The sequence below is a fragment of the Coregonus lavaretus genome (assembly GCF_964263955.1).
Source record: "Coregonus lavaretus genome assembly, chromosome: 29".
NCBI lineage: Eukaryota > Metazoa > Chordata > Actinopteri > Salmoniformes > Salmonidae > Coregonus > Coregonus lavaretus.
Genome location: NC_140016.1, coordinates 11,815,033 through 11,834,827, shown reverse-complemented (window position 1 = coordinate 11,834,827; position 19,795 = coordinate 11,815,033). Strand labels below are relative to the sequence as shown.

General features: G+C 43.2%; 1 protein-coding gene across 1 annotated transcript; it reads right to left on the bottom strand.

The window, feature by feature from the left end:
* Positions 1-37: 37 nt before the first annotated feature.
* Positions 38-19,630, bottom strand: polr1a (RNA polymerase I subunit A). Its single transcript, XM_084147342.1, has 32 exons — positions 19,466-19,630; positions 19,023-19,227; positions 18,694-18,843; positions 18,404-18,511; positions 18,233-18,318; positions 18,036-18,136; positions 17,702-17,891; positions 17,385-17,538; positions 16,899-17,072; positions 16,636-16,758; positions 16,312-16,539; positions 15,896-16,150; positions 15,524-15,715; positions 15,276-15,425; positions 14,896-15,079; positions 14,625-14,707; positions 14,355-14,513; positions 11,848-11,946; positions 11,054-11,206; positions 10,881-10,963; positions 4,080-4,245; positions 3,696-3,914; positions 3,292-3,506; positions 2,937-3,104; positions 2,694-2,829; positions 2,380-2,537; positions 2,095-2,224; positions 1,547-1,918; positions 1,161-1,361; positions 941-1,058; positions 659-823; positions 38-313 (listed from the first exon to the last, which is right to left on the bottom strand). Exons 1-32 carry the CDS (start codon positions 19,540-19,542, stop codon positions 213-215), a joined length of 5,103 nt encoding a protein of 1,700 aa, XP_084003468.1. The 5' UTR covers positions 19,543-19,630; the 3' UTR covers positions 38-212.
* Positions 19,631-19,795: the final 165 nt, after the last annotated feature.

Here is a 19,795-nt window from a genome sequence, read left to right as displayed (position 1 = left end):
GAGTATATAAAGAATATAAAGAGGCCATACAATAACCAACCACTTCAATACATATTTAATAGTCAAATATAAGACAACATACACTAAATCAAAAAACGGTCCCTTTCCTCATTATCATAACAATGGCACTTGCAGTGAACTGGTGTGTTCACTTCATTCCTTTTAAATGTCTAGATATGGTGGCTATGGGTGCCTGATGCATTTAACAACATTTATTGCAATGGCTGCTTGAGATCAAAGATCCCGGTCCCTCCTTTTACAACCTTACCCACCACTAAGCAAGCTGAGGGAGAGACCAACTTATCATGGGTGCCTGTTGAGAGAGCAAAGACCAGACACATTGTTAAACCAACAACTGATGCAGGGCAGACCAAGCATTGCTCTATTTGTTTTATGATGTAATATTTATGTATTACTTGTTGTATCATGTCTACTGTTGTATTATGTGTACAGCCTACAGATGTAATAATAATAATAATAATAATAATAATAATATGCCATTTAGCAGACGCTTTTATCCAAAGCGACTTACAGTCATGTGTGCATACATTTTTACGTATGGGTGGTCCCGGGGATCGAACCCACTACCCTGGCATTACAAGCGCCATGCTCTACCAATTGAGCTACAGAGGACGATGTGTTGTGTAATGCTGCCTACCCAGCATAGTGGCCTGCTTCAGGAACTTGTAGCTTGTCTCGAAGGTCATCTGTTGCAGTGGAGAGGGGTTGGACTGGATGGCGAAGCGGTTGAGAGGTTTGTACACGCCCTCAAAACACATGTAGTCTGCCACCAAGGATAAGTGCCTGGGGTCCACCTCAATACCTGCACAGGAGAGGAGAGCAGAGCAGAGCAACTCTTAGAGAGGAGATCACACAGCTCTCCAGAGCCTGTTGATGGGAAATGAGTAGATCCCTAAAGAAGTTGTGAGCCTGTTTGTACCGTAGACAGCGAAGACATCTTTGATTTCCTTCTCAATGACTCTCAGGGCCACCTCAATGCCGTACGTGTTTGCCATGGCGTGGACCTCATTGGAGTACAGCCGATTCAAGTCAAGAATCTGAGATCAAAACAGTATAGCATAGAATGTATAAGCAAAGATACCCACATGAAGAAATTATGTTTTTACTGTACAAGTACAAGTTGGTGGATTATCACTCACTTCACTGTGGTTAAACAGCTCGTGCATGTTGATGCCCTCAGTTTTGAGCTCCAGCTCCTTGGAGCCATCTTTCTTAGTGACCTCACCGAGCAGACATCTGGTGATGCCCTTAGTCTCCATCACCACTGCATTCTGGGCCAAGGCCACCACCAGTGACGTCAGGTCAAAGTGCACCTTGCTGACAGGCAGGACGAGCGTAACCTGACAGCAAACAGAGAAATGCAAAACTCCACTCAGTCCACATTCAAAACATTTATATTCAAGTAAAATACTTGGTTTCGCAAGGAACAATGTGGACCATTGGCTGAAATAAGTATTTTAGTATCTTAAACCCAGAAAGTAATATTCCAAAATCAGACAGAAGGGCACAGACTGGGGGTAAATACCTCACACCAGAGACCCTGCTGGCTGTCGTAGGAGTAGTCCTCGATGCTGGAGCTAGTCTCCAGCACAGTGTTGACCCTCATGCTGTCCTGTGTGGGTGTGCTTTTCGGCTTTGGCCTCTTCTTTGCCCCAGCACCACCAGGCTCTGCAGTGCCCAGGTCACCGGGAACCTCTTCAGAGTTCTCCTCTGCCTGCTCCTCGCTTTCCTCCACCAGGTCCTCAACCTCCTCAGCCTCCTCTCCCTCCTCACTCTCATAATCCACTTCCTCCTCCTGATTCCCTCTCCTTTTCGCATCCGAGGCGTCAGCGTCTCCCTCATTCCCCACGTCGTCCACAATCCTGCTCTCCTCCTCCCCATCCCCTTCTCCACTCTCCTACAACAAAGAAAATAATTACACAAATGAAATGGGGATAAAAGTTGCATAATTCTACATTTAAGAAACAATAGTCACTTTGGTAATGATTAAGTCCAGCCTGTAAATCCAAATGTAAAGCAATGGCTGAAAGGAACAGATGAATAGGGAAAAGTCCATGCTTGTTTAACACACACCTGTCTAGCTGAAGAGTCCCCTACATCCTGGTCATTATCTCTAACTGTAGCCTTGCGTGTTTCCACAGCGTTGATAGAGCCAAGCTTGGTATTGCGCTTCTTAATGGCCTCCAGTAGTAGGCGGAAGAACCTGGAAAAGACAAAGGTAGCAAAGAATGCCTTACATTGGTTCAGACCAACAACACAGAAGTACATTTGTGGGACTAGTAACCGTGATCTGATTCACACACACAGGTTGTGCTGGCAGAAGAATGTGTGGGACCAGTGCTGGTTATAATAGCTCACCTGTTCTCCATGTAGTGGAGGATTTGTTGGGGAGTCAGCATCTTGTCTTCCTGGTAGCGCTCTGGGGAAAGAAAGCGAAAGGTGATCTTGAAGATGCGCTCCTTCTGTCGTTTGGCCTCCAATCTGAGTGTCTCCAGGACATCCACTTTGTGCAACACCTTTGAACAACAATGGACAGAACAATGACTCACTCACAATTAATTGAAAAACAAGGATGGAGTGATAACCATAGAAAAATGTATTATATTTCTGTGGTAATAACGATTTAATTACTTTGGAATGTAATGGTTCATAAACAGTGCCAATGTAATCACCTCTGCTAGACACACGCGAGTGAGCTTCTTCCTCAGTGTCTTCACCCGCTTGATGGCTTTTTTAGTGTTCAACACAGGAATACTCATCATCGGAGTCTTGATGCTGGAACTTGCAATCATCAATATTTCTCTAAGCCTGTGGGTGACGGAGACAATATTCAGTCACTAACGGCCAGAGTTTGGACATTTTATTCTGGCAAAGAGTCATTGCACCGTTATATTCCAGGGGAGACCATACTGTACCTTGGGATACCAAGGGTAACGTTCATCTCCCCCCTGCCGGCAAAGTGGAAGGTGTTGAGGGTCATCTGGGTGGAGGGCTCTCCGATGCTCTGAGCAGCCAGCAGACCCACCGCCTCCCCTGGGTCACACAGGGCTCGCTGCCACTTCAGCTGCAGCAGATGCTTCAGTCTGCAGAGACAGAGTGGAGACCATGACATAACCTAAGCACTCAGTAGAAAACACAGTAGCTACAATGGCTTCTAAAATGATGTACAACAGCCCAATCTTAGTTTCTACATCCAAAGTTTGTCATTTTTGGAAGACTTATTTAGGTAAATACTGTATGCAATATAGACGATATGGATTGAAATCTCACCTTTGTGCATCAAGGTCCTTCGAGCTTCCCTCGGGTAACTGCTTGACTTGGATGTCCTTTAGGTAGGACTCCACAATGCTGTCAAACGTCTCTGACACTGACCCAAATGAGATGTCAGGCCTGAACAGGCTCAGGCAGGGCTCAGGACAGTGTGAAGTCTTCTTCAGGTACTTAGATCTGCTGTCCTGGTCTAGAGAACTCCATCTATCCACCAGCTAAGAAACATGGGAAGATAACATATTAGAAAGTTTAACAGAACGGAAACAACCACAGAGTTTGATATGTCACATTGAAAAAGTAGAATAAATAATACACCCCAAACTCAAAATAAATTGGTATATAGTTGTGGAGGGATACTTCATCTAATAAAAGTGCGGTGTTGCAGCAGAGGTACAATACATTACCTTCAGGGTGGCAGTGTCCCTGCCGTTGGCCAGGTTCTCTAGAGCCTGGCGCTCTGCATTCTTGAGTTTCTTCTGGGAGAAGAGCAGGAAGGCCCCCTCCCTGGGAGAAAGATGCTCCCTCTTGGCTTTCCACCTCCTGATGGCTTTGAAATGGTTGGTGGCAGCCTGCGGGTCCAGTTTGGCCAGGACCTCATCCAAGCACTTGGACTTTCTGATGACCTGCGAGTAAGGGGAAATTCTAAATGGGTGCTGCAAAAAGTAATCCTTGCAATGTTTGCCATGCACGGTCTTGAAATGAAGACCTGCTTTCAGTCTCAATAAACACTTTAGAAAACCGGATCAGTTGACTTGAGCAGCTTGTGAGAGGGCAGCGCCAGTTCCTACCTCATAGTTGTCCTGTATGAAGGGGAACTGTCTTTGCTGGAGGAACTGTGTCTTGGGGACATCAAGGCCATCCTCTCCATAGAGAAACTGGACCACGCTGCCGTCACTGTCCCTCACAGTCAGGTCATACTGAACCACCAGGCCCTCCAGGTGTTTGATCACACATCTGGAACCACAATGAGTCAGTTTAGAAAGGGGGAAATTACAATATTGTGTGAATCCCACAATCCCATAGGGCTGTGGTCAAAAGCTGTTTACTATATAGTGCAGTGGTACCCAAACTTTTTATAGTCCCGTACCCTTCAAACATTCAACCTCCAGCTGCGTAACCCCTCTAGCACCAGGGTCAGCGCACTCTCAAATGTTGTTTTTTGCCATCATTGTAAGCCTGCCACACACACACACTATACGATAAATTTATTAAACATAAGAATGAGTGTGAGTTTGTGTCACAACCCGGCTCATGGGAAGAGACAAAAGAGATCTTATAGGACCAGGTCACAAATACAAATATAATCATAATAATAATAAAAATAATAAAGATTTTGCTCTTTATTTAGCCATCTTACATATAAAACCTTATTTGTTCATCGAAAATGGTGAATAACTCACCACAGGTTAATGAGAAGGGTGTGCTTGAAAGGGTGCACATAACTCTGCAATGTTGGGTCGTATTGGAGGGAGTCTCAGTCTTAAATCATTTTCCACACAGTCTGTGCCTGTATTTAGCCTTCATGCTAGTGAGGGCCGAGAATCCACTCTCACATAGGTACGTGGTTGCAAAGGGCATCAGTGTCTTAACAGCGTGATTTGCCAAGGCAGGATACTCTGAGTGCAGCCCTATCCAGAAATCTGGCAGTGGCTTCTGATTAAATAAAATGTTCACAGAACCGCTTGTTGCAATTTCGATGAGGCTCTCTTGTTCAGATATCGGTAAGTGGACTGAAAGCAGGGCATGAAAGGGATAACGAATCCAGTTGTTTGTGTCGTCCGTTTCGGGAAAGTAGCTGCGTAATTGCGCACCCAGCTCACTCATGTGCTTCGCTATATCACATTGGACATTGTCACAAAAAAATCATACAATGATGTAAAGTAGTCCCGTGTAGCTCAGTTGGTAGAGCATGGCGTTTGCAACGCCAGGGTTGTGGGTTCGATTCCCACGGGGGGCCAGTATGAAAATGTATGCACTCACTAACTGTAAGTCGCTCTGGATAAGAGCGTCTGCTAAATGACTAAAATGTAAAATGAAAGACCTGTGTGTTGTCCTTGTAAATGCAAAAAAAGAGAAGAGCTCCAACTTCTTAATCATAGCCTCAATTTTGTACCGCACATTGAATATAGTTGCGGAGTCCCTGTAATCCTAAATACCGATCATTCAGGCGAGAAAAAAGATCACCCAGATAGGCCATTCGTGTAAGAAAACTCGTCATCTTGCAAGCGGTCAGACAAATGAAAATTATGGTCAGTAAAGAAAACTTTAATGTGTCAATACTTTGCCCCTTGATAACCAGCGCACTTCTGTATGTTGTAAAATCATTACATGGTCGCTGCTCATATCATTGCATAATGCAGAAAATACACGAGAGTTCAGGGGCCTTGCTTTAACAAAGTTAACCATTTTCACTGTAGTGTCCAAATCCTCTTTCAAGCTGTCAGGCATTCCCTTGGCAGCAAGTGCCTCTCGGTGGATGCTGCAGTGTACCCAAGTGGCGTCGGGAGCAACTGCTTGCAGTCGCGTTACCACTCCACTACATCTCCCTGTCATGGCTTTTGCGCCATCAGTACAGATACTAACACATCTTGACCACCAAAGTCCATTTGATGTCACAAAGCTGTCCAGTACTTTAAAAATATCCTCTCCTGTTGTCCTGGTTTCCAGTGGTTTATAGAAGAGGATGTCTTCCTTAATTGACCCCCCATAAACGTTACGGACATATACCAGGAGCTGTGCCAGGCCCGCCACGTCTGTTGACTCTTCCAGCTTGTGGGGATCTATTTTCTTATAACTAGATGTGATGCCTAGCTTAATAAGAAAGCATTAATGATAAAACATAATAGGTTTGTACTGTACTGATATAGATTGTTTAATATAACAAGCTGTGATTAATGTGGGGAACTGTTAGGGGGTAGGCTGAGATAGGCTTGTGACTCACTCACAAACACTGCCTCTTTGTTAAACCGCTCAAGGACAAAGTACTGCAACATGAAGAAGGAAACTATGTCTGAGGTTGCTGACTTGGTAAAGATAACAACTAATGCCTGGCAACAGTGTAGCGCCAAGGGGCTGGGACCAGCCTGTGCGCCTACGATAGGCTGGGTAAGTCTAAACCACGCCCAGCCTCTACTCTGATAGTTCCTGCTTGGAGCAGGAACTATCTCTGTCAGAGTATTAAAATAATAACTTTGGGTTGGGACAGTTAGTTCTCTGACTGCCCTGCGTGGTGTTTCAGTGGACCCGTATATACGAACATCATATTTACCATTGAAGTGTTTTGCATTAATTAAAATACTAGTCTATTTTAGAAGACGTGTATTGACCTCTTTTTGTTCCAATACCAGATTTGAATTGACGCAACTTAACAATTGGTGACCACCGACGTGATCTGGTAGAGGGACTTCGCTGGGTATTGTCCGGCCCATTGGACATCTCTGTCATTGGACGGTATGTTTCACAAAGAGTCCGGACTACTAAAAACAGGTAAGCAGACACCTATTGTTATATAACTAAAGTTCTGCACATTGGCTTTATCCAAATTAATTTTGTGAAACACCCGTTTGATGTAAGTGAACTAAATTATGAATTATTATACTAATTATTATGAGTAGATAAGCACCATATTGTGACATGCAAACCTGTGGTGAATGTGATGTTAAACCATGGTACCATAGAGTATTGTTCTACCGGCAAGGTCCGTAACGGCTAGGTTCGAAGAATTACACCGGCAAGGTCCGTAACTACGAGGGTACGGCTAGGTTCGGGAAATTTTAGATAAATACTAGCGACTGGCAAGGTCCGTAACTACGAGGGTACGGCTAGGTTCAGCTGAGTATTTTTTTGATAGGGAGGAGGATAGTAGGTGAGGTTGAATTTGACAATATAAAAGGTAAAAATAATGAATAACTAGTATGACTAAACTGAAATGTTTGAACTGATATAACTGAACTGTAACGTTTGATGTTTGACATAGCATAATACTGGTTTTAAATAATTAAGTTGAAGCAATTTGGTTTATTATTTAATTTAACGTTTGATGTTTGACCCTGCAAAATACTGGTTAAATAATTAGACTGAAATAATTTGGTTTATCGTTGAAATATAAATATGCACCGACTTTAACTAATTAGGTGGGAATAATTTGATTTAAATAAATAGACTAACGTACTTTAAATAATGGACGAATATTACGTTAAAACGAAAAACAGACAAAACCTGTTGGGAGTGGAAAGAGGAGGGAGAACCGCGTAGGGGTAAATTTAAAGAAGCAGTGAGAGAGAGAGAGAGAGTAGGAGGGGGCCAGTACCCACTGATAGCCTTACCTAATCTATTGGCGGGGAATGAAAGAGGCCCCAGCAGCCTTAGAATGAGGTGAGAGCTAGTGCAGTTTTAATTTGGTGACGTCACTTGCTCTATGAACTGGAAGTATTTACTTTGAAAGCATCGCGGAATGTGTGGGGTGACTGGCAATGTATGTAGAGGGTCCCTGGTTCGAACCCAGGTAGGGACAGTGGGTAAAGCTTTCTCATTGGGGCTATAGACCTAGATTACTACGTGGATTGAGAAATGTGAAAGGTTGAATTAGATAGCTTAAGTAGAAGTATTCTAGAAAGGTCTATGAAAATATGTTACAAGGTCCCCGCGCCTCCCCCGTTGTGTAGGAAGGAGCAAGGGGAGGGGTGAGAGATAGTTCAAATGATAGGAATATCATTAAATGTATGCTTATCAACGATAGCAAGTATTTGTTTTATTAATTAGGGCCTAATCAGAGAGAACAGTAAAAGAAATTGAATAGCGAACTGAAATGGCGATAGAGCTGTGAAAATTGAGTTGAGGACAAAGGAGAATAATTTATGGCTCTGGTTAGCGGGAAAAAAAAAAATAGAGACAGTCCAGCTAGTTAGATTGAGCTGTAAGATTTCAAGTAGAGGTCTAAATACTTGACTGGAAGGCAGTGCTTTGATAAATTCTAATTGTTATTACTTTATTCGATAGGTTGCTTAACACCAGTGGTGTATGCAAATAGTTGGTGAATTCTAGAACGATAATTTATTTTCGTTACGGGGACCAGGGGATGCAAGTAGCTTTAGCTATTATGCTGAGGGAATAGCACCAACCTATAGTGGGTTCTAGATTTGTTAAATAAACAAACTTATATTTTAAACTAAAGTAATGCAATAGGCTACAATTATAACTATCAGAAAAAGGCACAATTTAATGTGAAATAGTTATTACAATTATTATTAATAGTTATTACAGTTATTATCATTGATCCAGTAATGATAGAAGGATAGTAGAGGAAAGGCAAGGGATTAAATCTAATTTAGGGAAAGGAGAAGAGTATGAAGATATATTAGGGAGAAAATACCATTAACTGAGGGATATAAAACATTTAGCTGAAAAAGACAACAGGAATAATATAGACATTAGACCACACCAGAAGTAGAGCTGGCAGGATCACCAGTAGCAATCATGAAGGTTCCCAGAAAATAGTGAAGATATTGGTAATATCTCTAACAAATGAGAAAAAGGACCAGAAAGATAGTAACTAAATGGCCAAAGGAGGGAACATTTGATGTAACCGTGATTGTATTGGCTAAAAAATGAAATATGGCATTTACAGGGGGGACATATTTTCCTAGGGGGTTGATCAAATAATTGATAATGGATCATTTGAGATGAGAACACATGTAGCAGATTTAGGGTAATCAATTAAATAATAATTGTATACTCGAGGAATTTTGAGTGGTTTTATGGATTAGTTATGAGGAATTAGATTGATACAAACAATTATTGATGGGTTAGGACTGGGGATATCTGTATCATGTTTTGTGTGTACTACCATCTTTAGATTACTGATGGTAATTGAAGGTTAACAAAATGTATAACCAGGAGAAAGAGATTAGCTTATCTCATTGGAATGTTGCCCAGGGCTAGGGGGAGCAGTAGTGAAGTTAGGCAGTATTTAGGTCGTAAAAGTGAGCTACCAAATTAAGTGGGGCCTTGCTATTTGTGGTTGTTGTTTTTCAAATTGGGTTTTTCAAATAAAAAAACAACACACCTAGTATGATGGTTATAAAGGGTTGTTATGTTAAATTTAGGGGGTTTGTGTTAGGTTTGAAAGATTTAAATATGGACCTGTCATGACCAACCATCAGTCTTCAGGTCAAGCCCGGGAGAGCCGGGGTAGAACAGAGTTTGAACTAAACATGAGTGTTTTTACAAGATAAGGGATTGATTGATTGGATTACTATTGGTTCTGAACTGAATGAAAGTCAAATTTAGCCACCATAAAAGACAAAGGAAGTGGGAGGAGCAATAAAGAAGCAAGGGAAAGTCTCAAAAAAATAAAAAAAAGTAAGGGATGGCAATTGGATGATAAATTACCAATATTACCTAAGTGATTGTTTAGGTAGGTGGTAATATTGGCACATGGGCAAAACATGTGTCAAAAGGGGGATGCTGTAAAGCAAGCTGTAAAGCATAGAATTCACTGGCTTGTATGCAAAGCAGTAATTGTTTCAAAACATCTCCTGCCATGTCACTGATGCGTCGTGAAACAGTGTTGTTTGATGAAGGCATTGTCTGTATAGTTTTTTGGGCCTTTCCCCCAGCCATATCCGCGGCAGCAGGAATAATTAAGTCCTCCACAATAGTATGGGGCTTGCCCATCCTAGCCGCACGGTAGCTCACCATTTAAGACGCTTCTAGCCCCTTCTTATTAATGGTATATGTTGCTTTTATACATATCTTACTATTCGAAAGTCGTCTTAATTCATGCTCAAAAAACTGTCTGCACAAGAGTGAAGGTTTCATCGAGTTGTGAGATGGTACTTTTGCACATATAACACACTGGCTGAGGAAAGGCACTTCTCCCAATATAAGTGAACCCCAAATCAATGTAGTTATCATATTTGCGCCTCTTCGATGGTCCAACGTCCCTGTCTGTTGTTCGGTGCTTTCCCAGGTAAGGGGGCAGTAGCTCTTCGGCTGCATCAGATTCACAACTGTCAGTGTCCATGCTAGCTGGGCTAGCAACACATGTAGAATTACTGATGCTAGCACTGGATGTGCTTGTGGAAGCAGAACTTGTGTTGTCGACAGGTGCAGGTGTAGTATTGCTGGTAGGAGCAGTACTACCTGTAGAGCTGGTATGTCTCTCTATGGACGCGGGCCGTACTTTTTTTTAACCATTTTCAATTTTCAAGCAAACGGAATGAGGAGCAGCTACGTTTGGCTACATACGGACAGTTAGTGGAATTCCCGCGAGAGAGTAACGGTTAATGTGATTGGATGTTAATTATTTGACTAGGCTACCTGTATTTGACATTGTGTTATTTCACTGAACACTAGATGGTTTAATTTTATATTTGGCAGTGAAACGAGGCTACTCAGGCGAGAGAAAAACATCACCCAAATGTATAACCCCGTTGGAAAATCTAAATGGACTGTTTTTTATTTGACGTACCCCTGACAGCATTGCACATACCCCTGGGGTATAGCCGATATAGGGAATAGGGTGCCATTTGAGACGTAACCATTCACACTTCTGTAAAAACGTTCAGACTTCTGTAATGCCAGCTCACCTCTGAAGGTACCCCGATCGACTGGTCTTGACAGCTGTGTCTACCAGACCCTCCCGGCCAGCCATGCAATGGAAGAAAAACTCCTGCAACAATGAATCATTAACATTCAGAGACCTTCAATTATGAAGTGGAACAATCAAGCACACAACTTGGGGCAGAGATAAGTCACATACTGGGGGCTTGATTCCTGTGAGGAACCTGCCAGACACAAAGCCTCCAGAGCGAGGCGAACTTTCGTACGGCTGGAAGCAGGGCAGAGATTTCCCAGAAGGCATCAGGGGAGGACGTCGGCCCTCCAGCTCAATCTGACCCAGCAGACATGAGATCTAAAAAAAATTAAAACAAACTTACTCATCATGTTCTGATTGTTACACATGATAGAGACTAAATTGAAGGCCAAAAAGATCATCAAGGACATCAACCACCCGAGCCACTGCCTGTTCACCCCGCTATCATCCAGAAGGCGAGGTCAGTACAGGTGCATCAAAACTGGGACTGAGAGAATGAAAAACAGCTTCTATCTCAAGGCCATCAGACTGTTAAATAGCCATCACTAGCACATTAGAGGCTGCTGCTGCCTATTGAAATCACTGGTCACTTTAAGAAATGGAACACTAGTCACTTTAATAATGTTTACATATCTTGCATTACTCATCTTATATGTATATACTGTATTCTATACTATTCTACTGTATCTTAGTCCATGCCGCTCTGTCATTGCTTGTCCATATATGTATATATTCTTAATTCCATTCCTTAGATTTGTGTGTATTAGGTATATGTTGTGAAATTGTTAGATATTACTTGTTAGATATTACTGCACTGTCGGAGCTAGAAGCACAAGCATTTCGCTACACCCGCAATAACATCTGCTAAACACGTGTATTTGACAAATAAAGTTTGATTTGATTGTACATCTTGTGTGTCTTTATGGTTTGATGGTCTGCTTGGTTCCTTAAAGGAGTACCTGCATAGTATTGACAGTGGAGCCTTTAGCCCCAGACTGCACCATCAGCTGGAGGTTGTTCTCAGGGAAGCTGCAGTGGAGACCCAGGGGCATGACCACCTGGCAGGAGAGAATAACATCAGTCAAAACCGTACAGCAGTTAACAGTGTTTTCTCCTAATCAACTTTCCCATTTGTATTTATTATAGATCCCCATTAGCTGCTGCCAAGGCACTTCCTGGGGTCTAGCAAAATTAAGGCAGTTCATACCATTTAAAAAACATTACAATACATTCACAGATTTCACAATCCACTGTGTGCCCTCAGGCCCCTACTCCACCACTACCACATATCTACAGTACAAAATCCATGTGTACGTGTGCATGCATGTGTCTGTGCCTATGTTCACAGTCACGCTGTTCCATAAAGGTGTTTTTTAAAATCTAATTTTACTACTTGCATCAGATACTTGATGTGGAATAGAGTTCCATGTAGTAATGGCTCTATGTAGTACTGTGCCTCCCACAGTCTGTTCTGGACTTGGGGACTGTGAAGAGACCTCTGGTGGCATGTCTTGTGGGGTATGCATGGGTGACCGAGCTGTGCGCCAGTAGTTCAAACAGCCAGCTCGGTGCATTCAACATGTCAATACCTCTCATAAATAAATTACAAGTAGTGACGAAGTCAATCTCTCCTCCACTTTGAGCCAGGAGAGATTGACATGCATATTATTAATATTAGGTCTCTGTGTACATCCAAGGGTCAGCCGTGCTGCCCTGTTCTGAGCCAATTGCAATGTTCCTAAGTCCTTTTTTGTGGCACCTGACCACACGACTGAACAGTAATCCAGGTGTGACAAAACTAGGGCCTGTAGGACCTGCTTTGTTGATAGTGCTGTTAAGAAGGTAGAGCAGCGCTTTATTATGGACATACTTCTCCCCAGCTTAGCTACTGTTGTATCAATATGTTTTGAACATGACAGTTTACAATCCAGGGTTACTCCAAGCAGTTTAGTCACCTCAACTTGCTCAATTTCCACATTATTTATTACAAGATTTAGTTGAAGTTTAGAGTATGATTTGTCCCAAATACAATGCTTTTAGTTTTAGAAATATTTAGGACTACCTTATTCCTTGCCACCTACTCAAACTAACTGCAACTCTTTGTTAAGTGTTGCAGTCATTTCAGTCGCTGTAGTAGCTGACATGTATAGTGTTGAGTCATCCACATACATAGACACTCTGTCATTAGTAAAGATATCCACATCATTTTCCTTCCTCATGATACCATCTATTTTGTGAAGTGCACCAGTCCCTCCTGCAGCAAAGCACCTCCACAGCATGATGCTGCCACCCCCGTGCTTCACGGTTGGGATGGTGTTCTTCGGCTTGCAAGCTACCCCCTTTTCCTCCAAATATTACGATGGTCATTATGGCCAAACAGTTCTATTTTTGTTTCATCAGACCAGAGGACATTTCTCAAAAAAGTACGATCTTTGTCCCCATGTGCAGTTGCAAACCGTAGTCTGGCTTTTTTATGGCGGTTTTGGAGCAGTGGCTTCTTCTTTGCTGAGCGGCCTTTCAGGTTATGTCGATATAGGACTCATTTTATTGTGGATATAGATACTTTTGTACCCGTTTCCTCCAGCATCTTCCCAAGGTCCTTTGCTGTTGTTCTGGGATTGATTTGCAGCAAAGTACGTTCATCTCTAGGAGACAGAACGCGTCTCCTTCCTGAGCGGTATGACGGCTGCGTGGTCCCATGGTGTTTATACTTGCGTACTAATGTTTGTACAGATGAACGTGGTACCTTCAGGCGTTTGGAAATTGCTCCCAAGGATGAACCAGATTTGTGGAGGTCTACAATTTTTTTTCTGAGGTCTTGGCTGATTTCTTTTGATTTTCCCATGATGTCAAGCAAAGAGGCACTGAGTTTGAAGGTAGGCCTTGAAATACATCCACAGGTACACCTCCAATTGACTCAAATTATGTCAATTAGCCTATCAGAAGCTTCTAAAGCCATGACATCATTTTCTGGAATTCTCCAAGCTGTTTAAAGGCACAGTCAACTTAGTGTATGTAAACTTCTGACCCACTGGAATTGTGATGCAGTGAATTATAAGTGAAATAATCTGTCTGTAAACAATTGTTGGAAAAATTACTTGTGTCATGCACAAAGTTGATGTCCTAACCGACTTGCCAAAACTATAGTTTGTTAACAAGACATTTGTAGTGGTTGAAAAACAAGTTTTAATGACTCCAAACTAAGTGTATGTAAACTTCCGACTTCAACTGTATATGCAGAAGCTTTTATCCAAAGCGACTTATAGTCACGCGTGCATACATTTTTTATGTATGGGTGGCCCTGGGAATCAAACCCACTATCCTGGTATTGGAAGAGCCATGCTCTACCAACTGTGCTACATAGGACCACTAGGGTTAGGGTTAGGGATGACAACCATCTGATGGTAACCTCTTCACAAAACTGAAGGATGAGCAAATCAAACAACGCAAACTCCATGTAGCTCACCTTGTTGATGTCGTTGTTGACCTGGTTGGCCACCTCCTTAAACTTGAGGTCCACCATGTTGAAGTCTCTCTGGTCTGGGTTGAGGTGGGCGTCCTGCCAGCGGCTCCTAGCCTCGCTCTCCTCCACTGTGTCAGGCAGGTTAAAGGCTGCCTGCAAGGCCTGGGGTACACCATAGAAAACAACCGTTACCGCCACACTAATGCATGTCATTCAATTTGTTTATTTGTTCCTGGAACATGTGGATCGACTGATTGATACTGGCATCTTTACCTTAGTCCCACACGTGACAGACTCTTTTATGATCTGCTTTCTCTGTCTGTTGGCTCCTTGTTTCACCAAGATATCCTCCACACCTGAAATACATTCAATAAATAACCCTTTGATTTTGAGATAGAGCCTTGTGATGGATCCCTGAGTCTGTTCAGATAGATCTAGAACACCAGTTAGTATGTCCAAAAAGGCACCCAATGTACTACTTTTGTCAAACCTAGTGGACTATATAGGGAATAAGGTTCCAGTTGGGATGAAGCCCATGCCTTACCCATAGTGAAGCCCCGGTACAGCTGGAGGTAGGCAGTGAAGAGGCGAGCCAGGCAGCTGAGGAGTTTGCCACTGGTCTCTCCTCCATACAGCTCGTAGCAGCAGTGGACCAGGCCGTATGCTGAGCTGCCATAGTGGGCCTTGTCCAACACCCCCACCAGCAACTCTCCCTGACGGAATATCACCTGCAGGACCAGACACAGTTACTGTCAAAGACAAATGTTGACGAGGTGTGTTTTGAACAAAGTAAAAAAATATAGGATTAACACACTGCAAATACAAACTATGACACTAATAATCAAATAAATCAAATCAAGGTGGGTACATGTGCAACATTCTGACATTGATAAGTTGAGTAGTATTGCTAGTGAACAGTCTGACCTGGGAGTCACACATGGTTTCAGGCTTGTAGCCTGGAACACGGCGTGGAGGCTCCTTGATCCAGGCCTTACTGGGGATCTTGGCCTTCCCTGTCAGGTTCAGAGGGATGTGGTTTCCTGGGATGACGTTCAGCAGTAGTGTGGACACCACCTGAATGACAAAGAACACCTGTGTTATTACCTGTACAATACTGCATTATGTATTATGACCTACTAAACCTCTCAACCCAGGGGTAGGTCCTTCTGCACCTGTTTCCCAGTCCAGAGAGGGAATGGTTTGAGTATGGCGGGGGGCAGCAGCTTGACCCTGCCGACCTTGTCGGTCAGACCTCGGTAGACCAGCTCAGTGTACTGGTCGCGGGAGAAGAAGCAGCCACGGATGGTCATCCTGGTGCCTGACACCATGTGGTCCTGGATCAGACCCGCCAGAGGCTTCCCATCCTGGGGGACAGAGACAAGGCAGTGAGGCTGTACAGCAACAGTAGGTGTTGAGGGTGAGCAAACAAGAGCTTATCTATCAAACATTATACAACATCATTCAATTCCCTCTCAAGAATTAGGAATTTGTATGTTTGCAAACACAAGAGAGACATTTTCTAAGGCTGAGCAATGAACATTCACCTTGGGCACAAGGTACTGCTGGTCAGTGCTGACGAGTGTGTAGGCCTCAGCCCTGCCTAGTTCACTCTGAGGGAAATGGGCATTCATCTCATCCCCATCAAAGTCAGCGTTGTAGGCCTTACAGTTAGCGTAGTGAAGCCTCAACACTTTCTCCCCTGGCAGGATGCGGGCGCAGTGAGCCTGGATGGACGGCCGATGCAGTGTTGGTTGCCGATTGAGGAGCAGGACGTCACCATTCTTGATGTGACGATTCACCTATGGAGAATATGAACATTGCTCAATAGATGGCAAATATAATGGAAAGATGAGATGCAAGGAGACTAGTTATATCATCTTTAATTAAGTGTCATTTTAGAGGGAAAGTATATGAGATTACAATATAAATTAATTAAGGAATCAAGGAATATAGGCCTTACTATCTTCATGGGCATCATGTGCTGCCCAGGGCATGGTGTGAGGAGCTGCTTGGCAATGGCCTCTCTCTGGGTGAGATTAGTACTGCTCAGGATGGTGCGGGAGCCATCCTCGTTAATGACCATGGAGGCCCCAGGGTGAACATTGGGCCCGTTCAGAACTGCCTGCCGCAGCTCCTTAACATTCCAAGGCGTCACAGGTTGGGGGTAAGTCAGCTTGGTGGCAAACACCTGTAGCAAAACAGATGGGAGTTTATCATGTGAGCTCACACAATGCTACAACTATCAATGGACATGCAGTATGCAGGCAAAGGCAATGACTCTTACCATGGGTATTCCAATCTCATTGGTCCCAATGTACATGTCAGGACAAATAACAGAGCGTGCTGCATAGTCCACACGTTTACCCATCATGTGCTTCCTGAACAAACCGTCCTTCTTCTCTAAGATCTGAGAGAGAAAACAGGGACAGCATGAACAACAACGTGTATGGGTTGGAAGATGAAGGTATACTGACATGTTTCACTCCCTTTGGCTAAAAGGCTGCACATATGGAACAGGTGGCGAGAGATTTCCATGAGAAAACAGACCTGACGAATGCCGGGGTACTTCTCCGTCATCAGTTTGTCCATGTCACTGTCAAAGACGATGTTGACGTGACTCTGGAGCCGAATCCAGGTATTGTAGAGTTTATCTGTGAGTGTGGCACCAGGGATCCCTGCCAGGAAGGCCTGGTCTGTCTGAGCGGGGTCTGCTTCCTGTACCTTTACATTTAGAGTACAGAGGAATGGCAACATTTAACACACAATTGGTTAACTTTATTTAATGCAAAAGACCCAGATATATATTTATAGGAATGTGGAGCCGTGTTTGTGTGTCTTGACTTTGCTTTTCCCCTAATTTTCTGTATGTCCCCCCCCCCATTTCTTAAGACTTAGTGGGCTAAAAGAGAATCAAAACAAAGATACAGTATGAGATATATACATGGAAAATCAAATGTGTCACCTTTGACCTTTTCATTCCCTCAAAACAATGTTTAAAGAGCAAATGCAACCCCACGCCATTGGTTCACATACCTCCTCCAGCTCCAACTCCTTTTCCTTCAGCTTCTCTCCTGCTAGAAGTGCTAGGAGCTTCTGGATGACTCCACTGTCCTTCATCACTGCCTGCATGTTAACAGTCTGGCCGTTAGTGAACATCTGGTCTCCCATACGGTTAATGGGCCGGTACCTGGGGAAAACAAGAGGGTTACTCTCATCAGTTACTGGAAAGCTTCACAACTAAGAGGTTTTTGTGATGCAATTCCAGACACTATCAATAACCAACAGAAGCAAATAACTACATTCAAAACAAACCCACAAATTGTAAGGCTGTTCTCTGAGATTTTCCTCACCTGCATGGAGGGACCACCATAAGCTCCAGGAAGAAAAGGTCAGGATAAAAGTCATTGGGTGAGCTCTCCAACTCCTCCATTCCAGCGAACAAGCACTTCAGGAAGAAACCTTCTTTATCCCATAGTTTGGCGATGTGATCCCGTGCCGTGCTGGGGGTCAGGTATCCACGTTTCCCAGCCATCCCATCCTCTGAAAGGAGAGGAGACCACGGGCACTTATTCAACTTTCCAATTCAGGACTGCAGAAATGTCAACTTTTCAACACGTTTTAGTCCTCTACCATATTACCAATCTTGGACATGCATGAAGCAGAAGATTGAATGGCATGCATTACCTTCATCGGGTCCCTTGACGGCACCATCTTTATACATAGCCGCAGGCAAGGTGACAATCAGTTTGCTGTTGTGCTCTCTGCGCACTTGTGATCGGCCACTCCTATTTGGGGAACAGTAAAAATCAGTGTGAAGCTTCACACAGGGGACAGAATTGTTATGAAATAAATGGTAATTGACCACAATGGTCCATACTTACTTGCAGTGTGGGCATTTCCTGGATCTCATTTGGACCCTCCAGAAGTCTGTTACAAGCTTGTTCTTCTTCTCACAGATATGCTTGATCTGAGAACACAAAACATTCCATTTTATCACATTGGCCTGAGTTGTGATGTTCAGTTTCTATGACACATTCACAATCAGCTCTTACTGGTGAGCTGTGATCGCTGCCTGTCTTCAGTTTGTTGACATTAACCCAGTACTCCTCCAACACCACCTGGATCTCAACCCCAGAAGCTTGGGCATTGCCTTCCAGGAACTGCAATAGACAAATGGTCAAAACCAGTTGTGTGAGTGATTAAAACTCAGAACTTTTATTTTAATTTTATGAATCAAACACTATGAAATCAAAAGACTTGCATACATTACCAGAAATAGCAGTGTGATTTCAGAGACATCATTATTATTGAATATTCCCACTCCTGTCTGTGTGATGCTCACCTGGTTCAGCACATGCTCCAGCTCATAGACCTCCTGTAGAGCTCCCACGTTCAGCAGCTTCAGCTGGTTCAGCAGGAGATGGATCGCTGCTCTGGGGCAGGCCAGCATGTGGCAGTTCAGACATGATCCTCGGATCAGCAGGTACAGTTTCTAGTGCCAGAGTAGAAGTCAGAGAGAATATTACTTTAAAAGAAGGTTTACCCCACTGTAACTTGTAGCCTATCAACTGTGTTTCGGATCGAGTCATGGTTTATCTGGAAACAGGCCATGTACTTGTAATGACTACTGGGATAGGAATTGGATAGGTGTGTTCTGTGTTCTTCACTTACATCAAAGAAGAGTGGGTTGTATACGGGTAAGGGTAGCTCGATGTGCCCAAGGTGCCCAGGGCAGTTGTTGAAGTCTTGCATACAGGTGGAGCACACCTCTTTGGAATCAGCTGGGCCCAATGACAGGTCATAGAGGCCATTGGGGGCAACATTACCAACATTATCCAGGAATCTGAAGTTAGTAATGTTCTTGACACTCAACTTTCTGTGGAAAAATGGGAACATGACATGACAATGTTACAATGAATGAATGCAATATTTTAGTAGTTAACTAGTAGTATAATATCCATAGTAGCAGTACCACAAACTGACAGTCCAAGAACAGTGAACACTAACCAGTTAACTATAGCTAGCTAATATAACACACTCAAACGCGAAAGGCATGCAGGGGCATGTTATTATGGCTTCAGAGCATATGCACTCATTACAACTTGTATTCTTACCTTATTTCTTCGGCAGAGTACATGCCAAATGTCATTCCCTCCAGCCGCCTCCATGGTACTTCTTTCCCAAAAAGCATACTTTAGAAAATCCAAGTAAATTGTTTATATTATTGTATGAGTTCCTTACATGTACTGTATAAAATCCACATGCGCTACGAAGTTAGAATTCTCCAACACGTGGGACCTTCATCTTCATGGACCGTACCATTAGGAGTTAGGAATGAAAAGAAAGCACGTATTCCCATTCAACCTGAACATTTGAAGACATCACCGGTTAATTGATATGAGTAATTACGAAATAAGTAATGTATCATTCACCATAACCAAAGC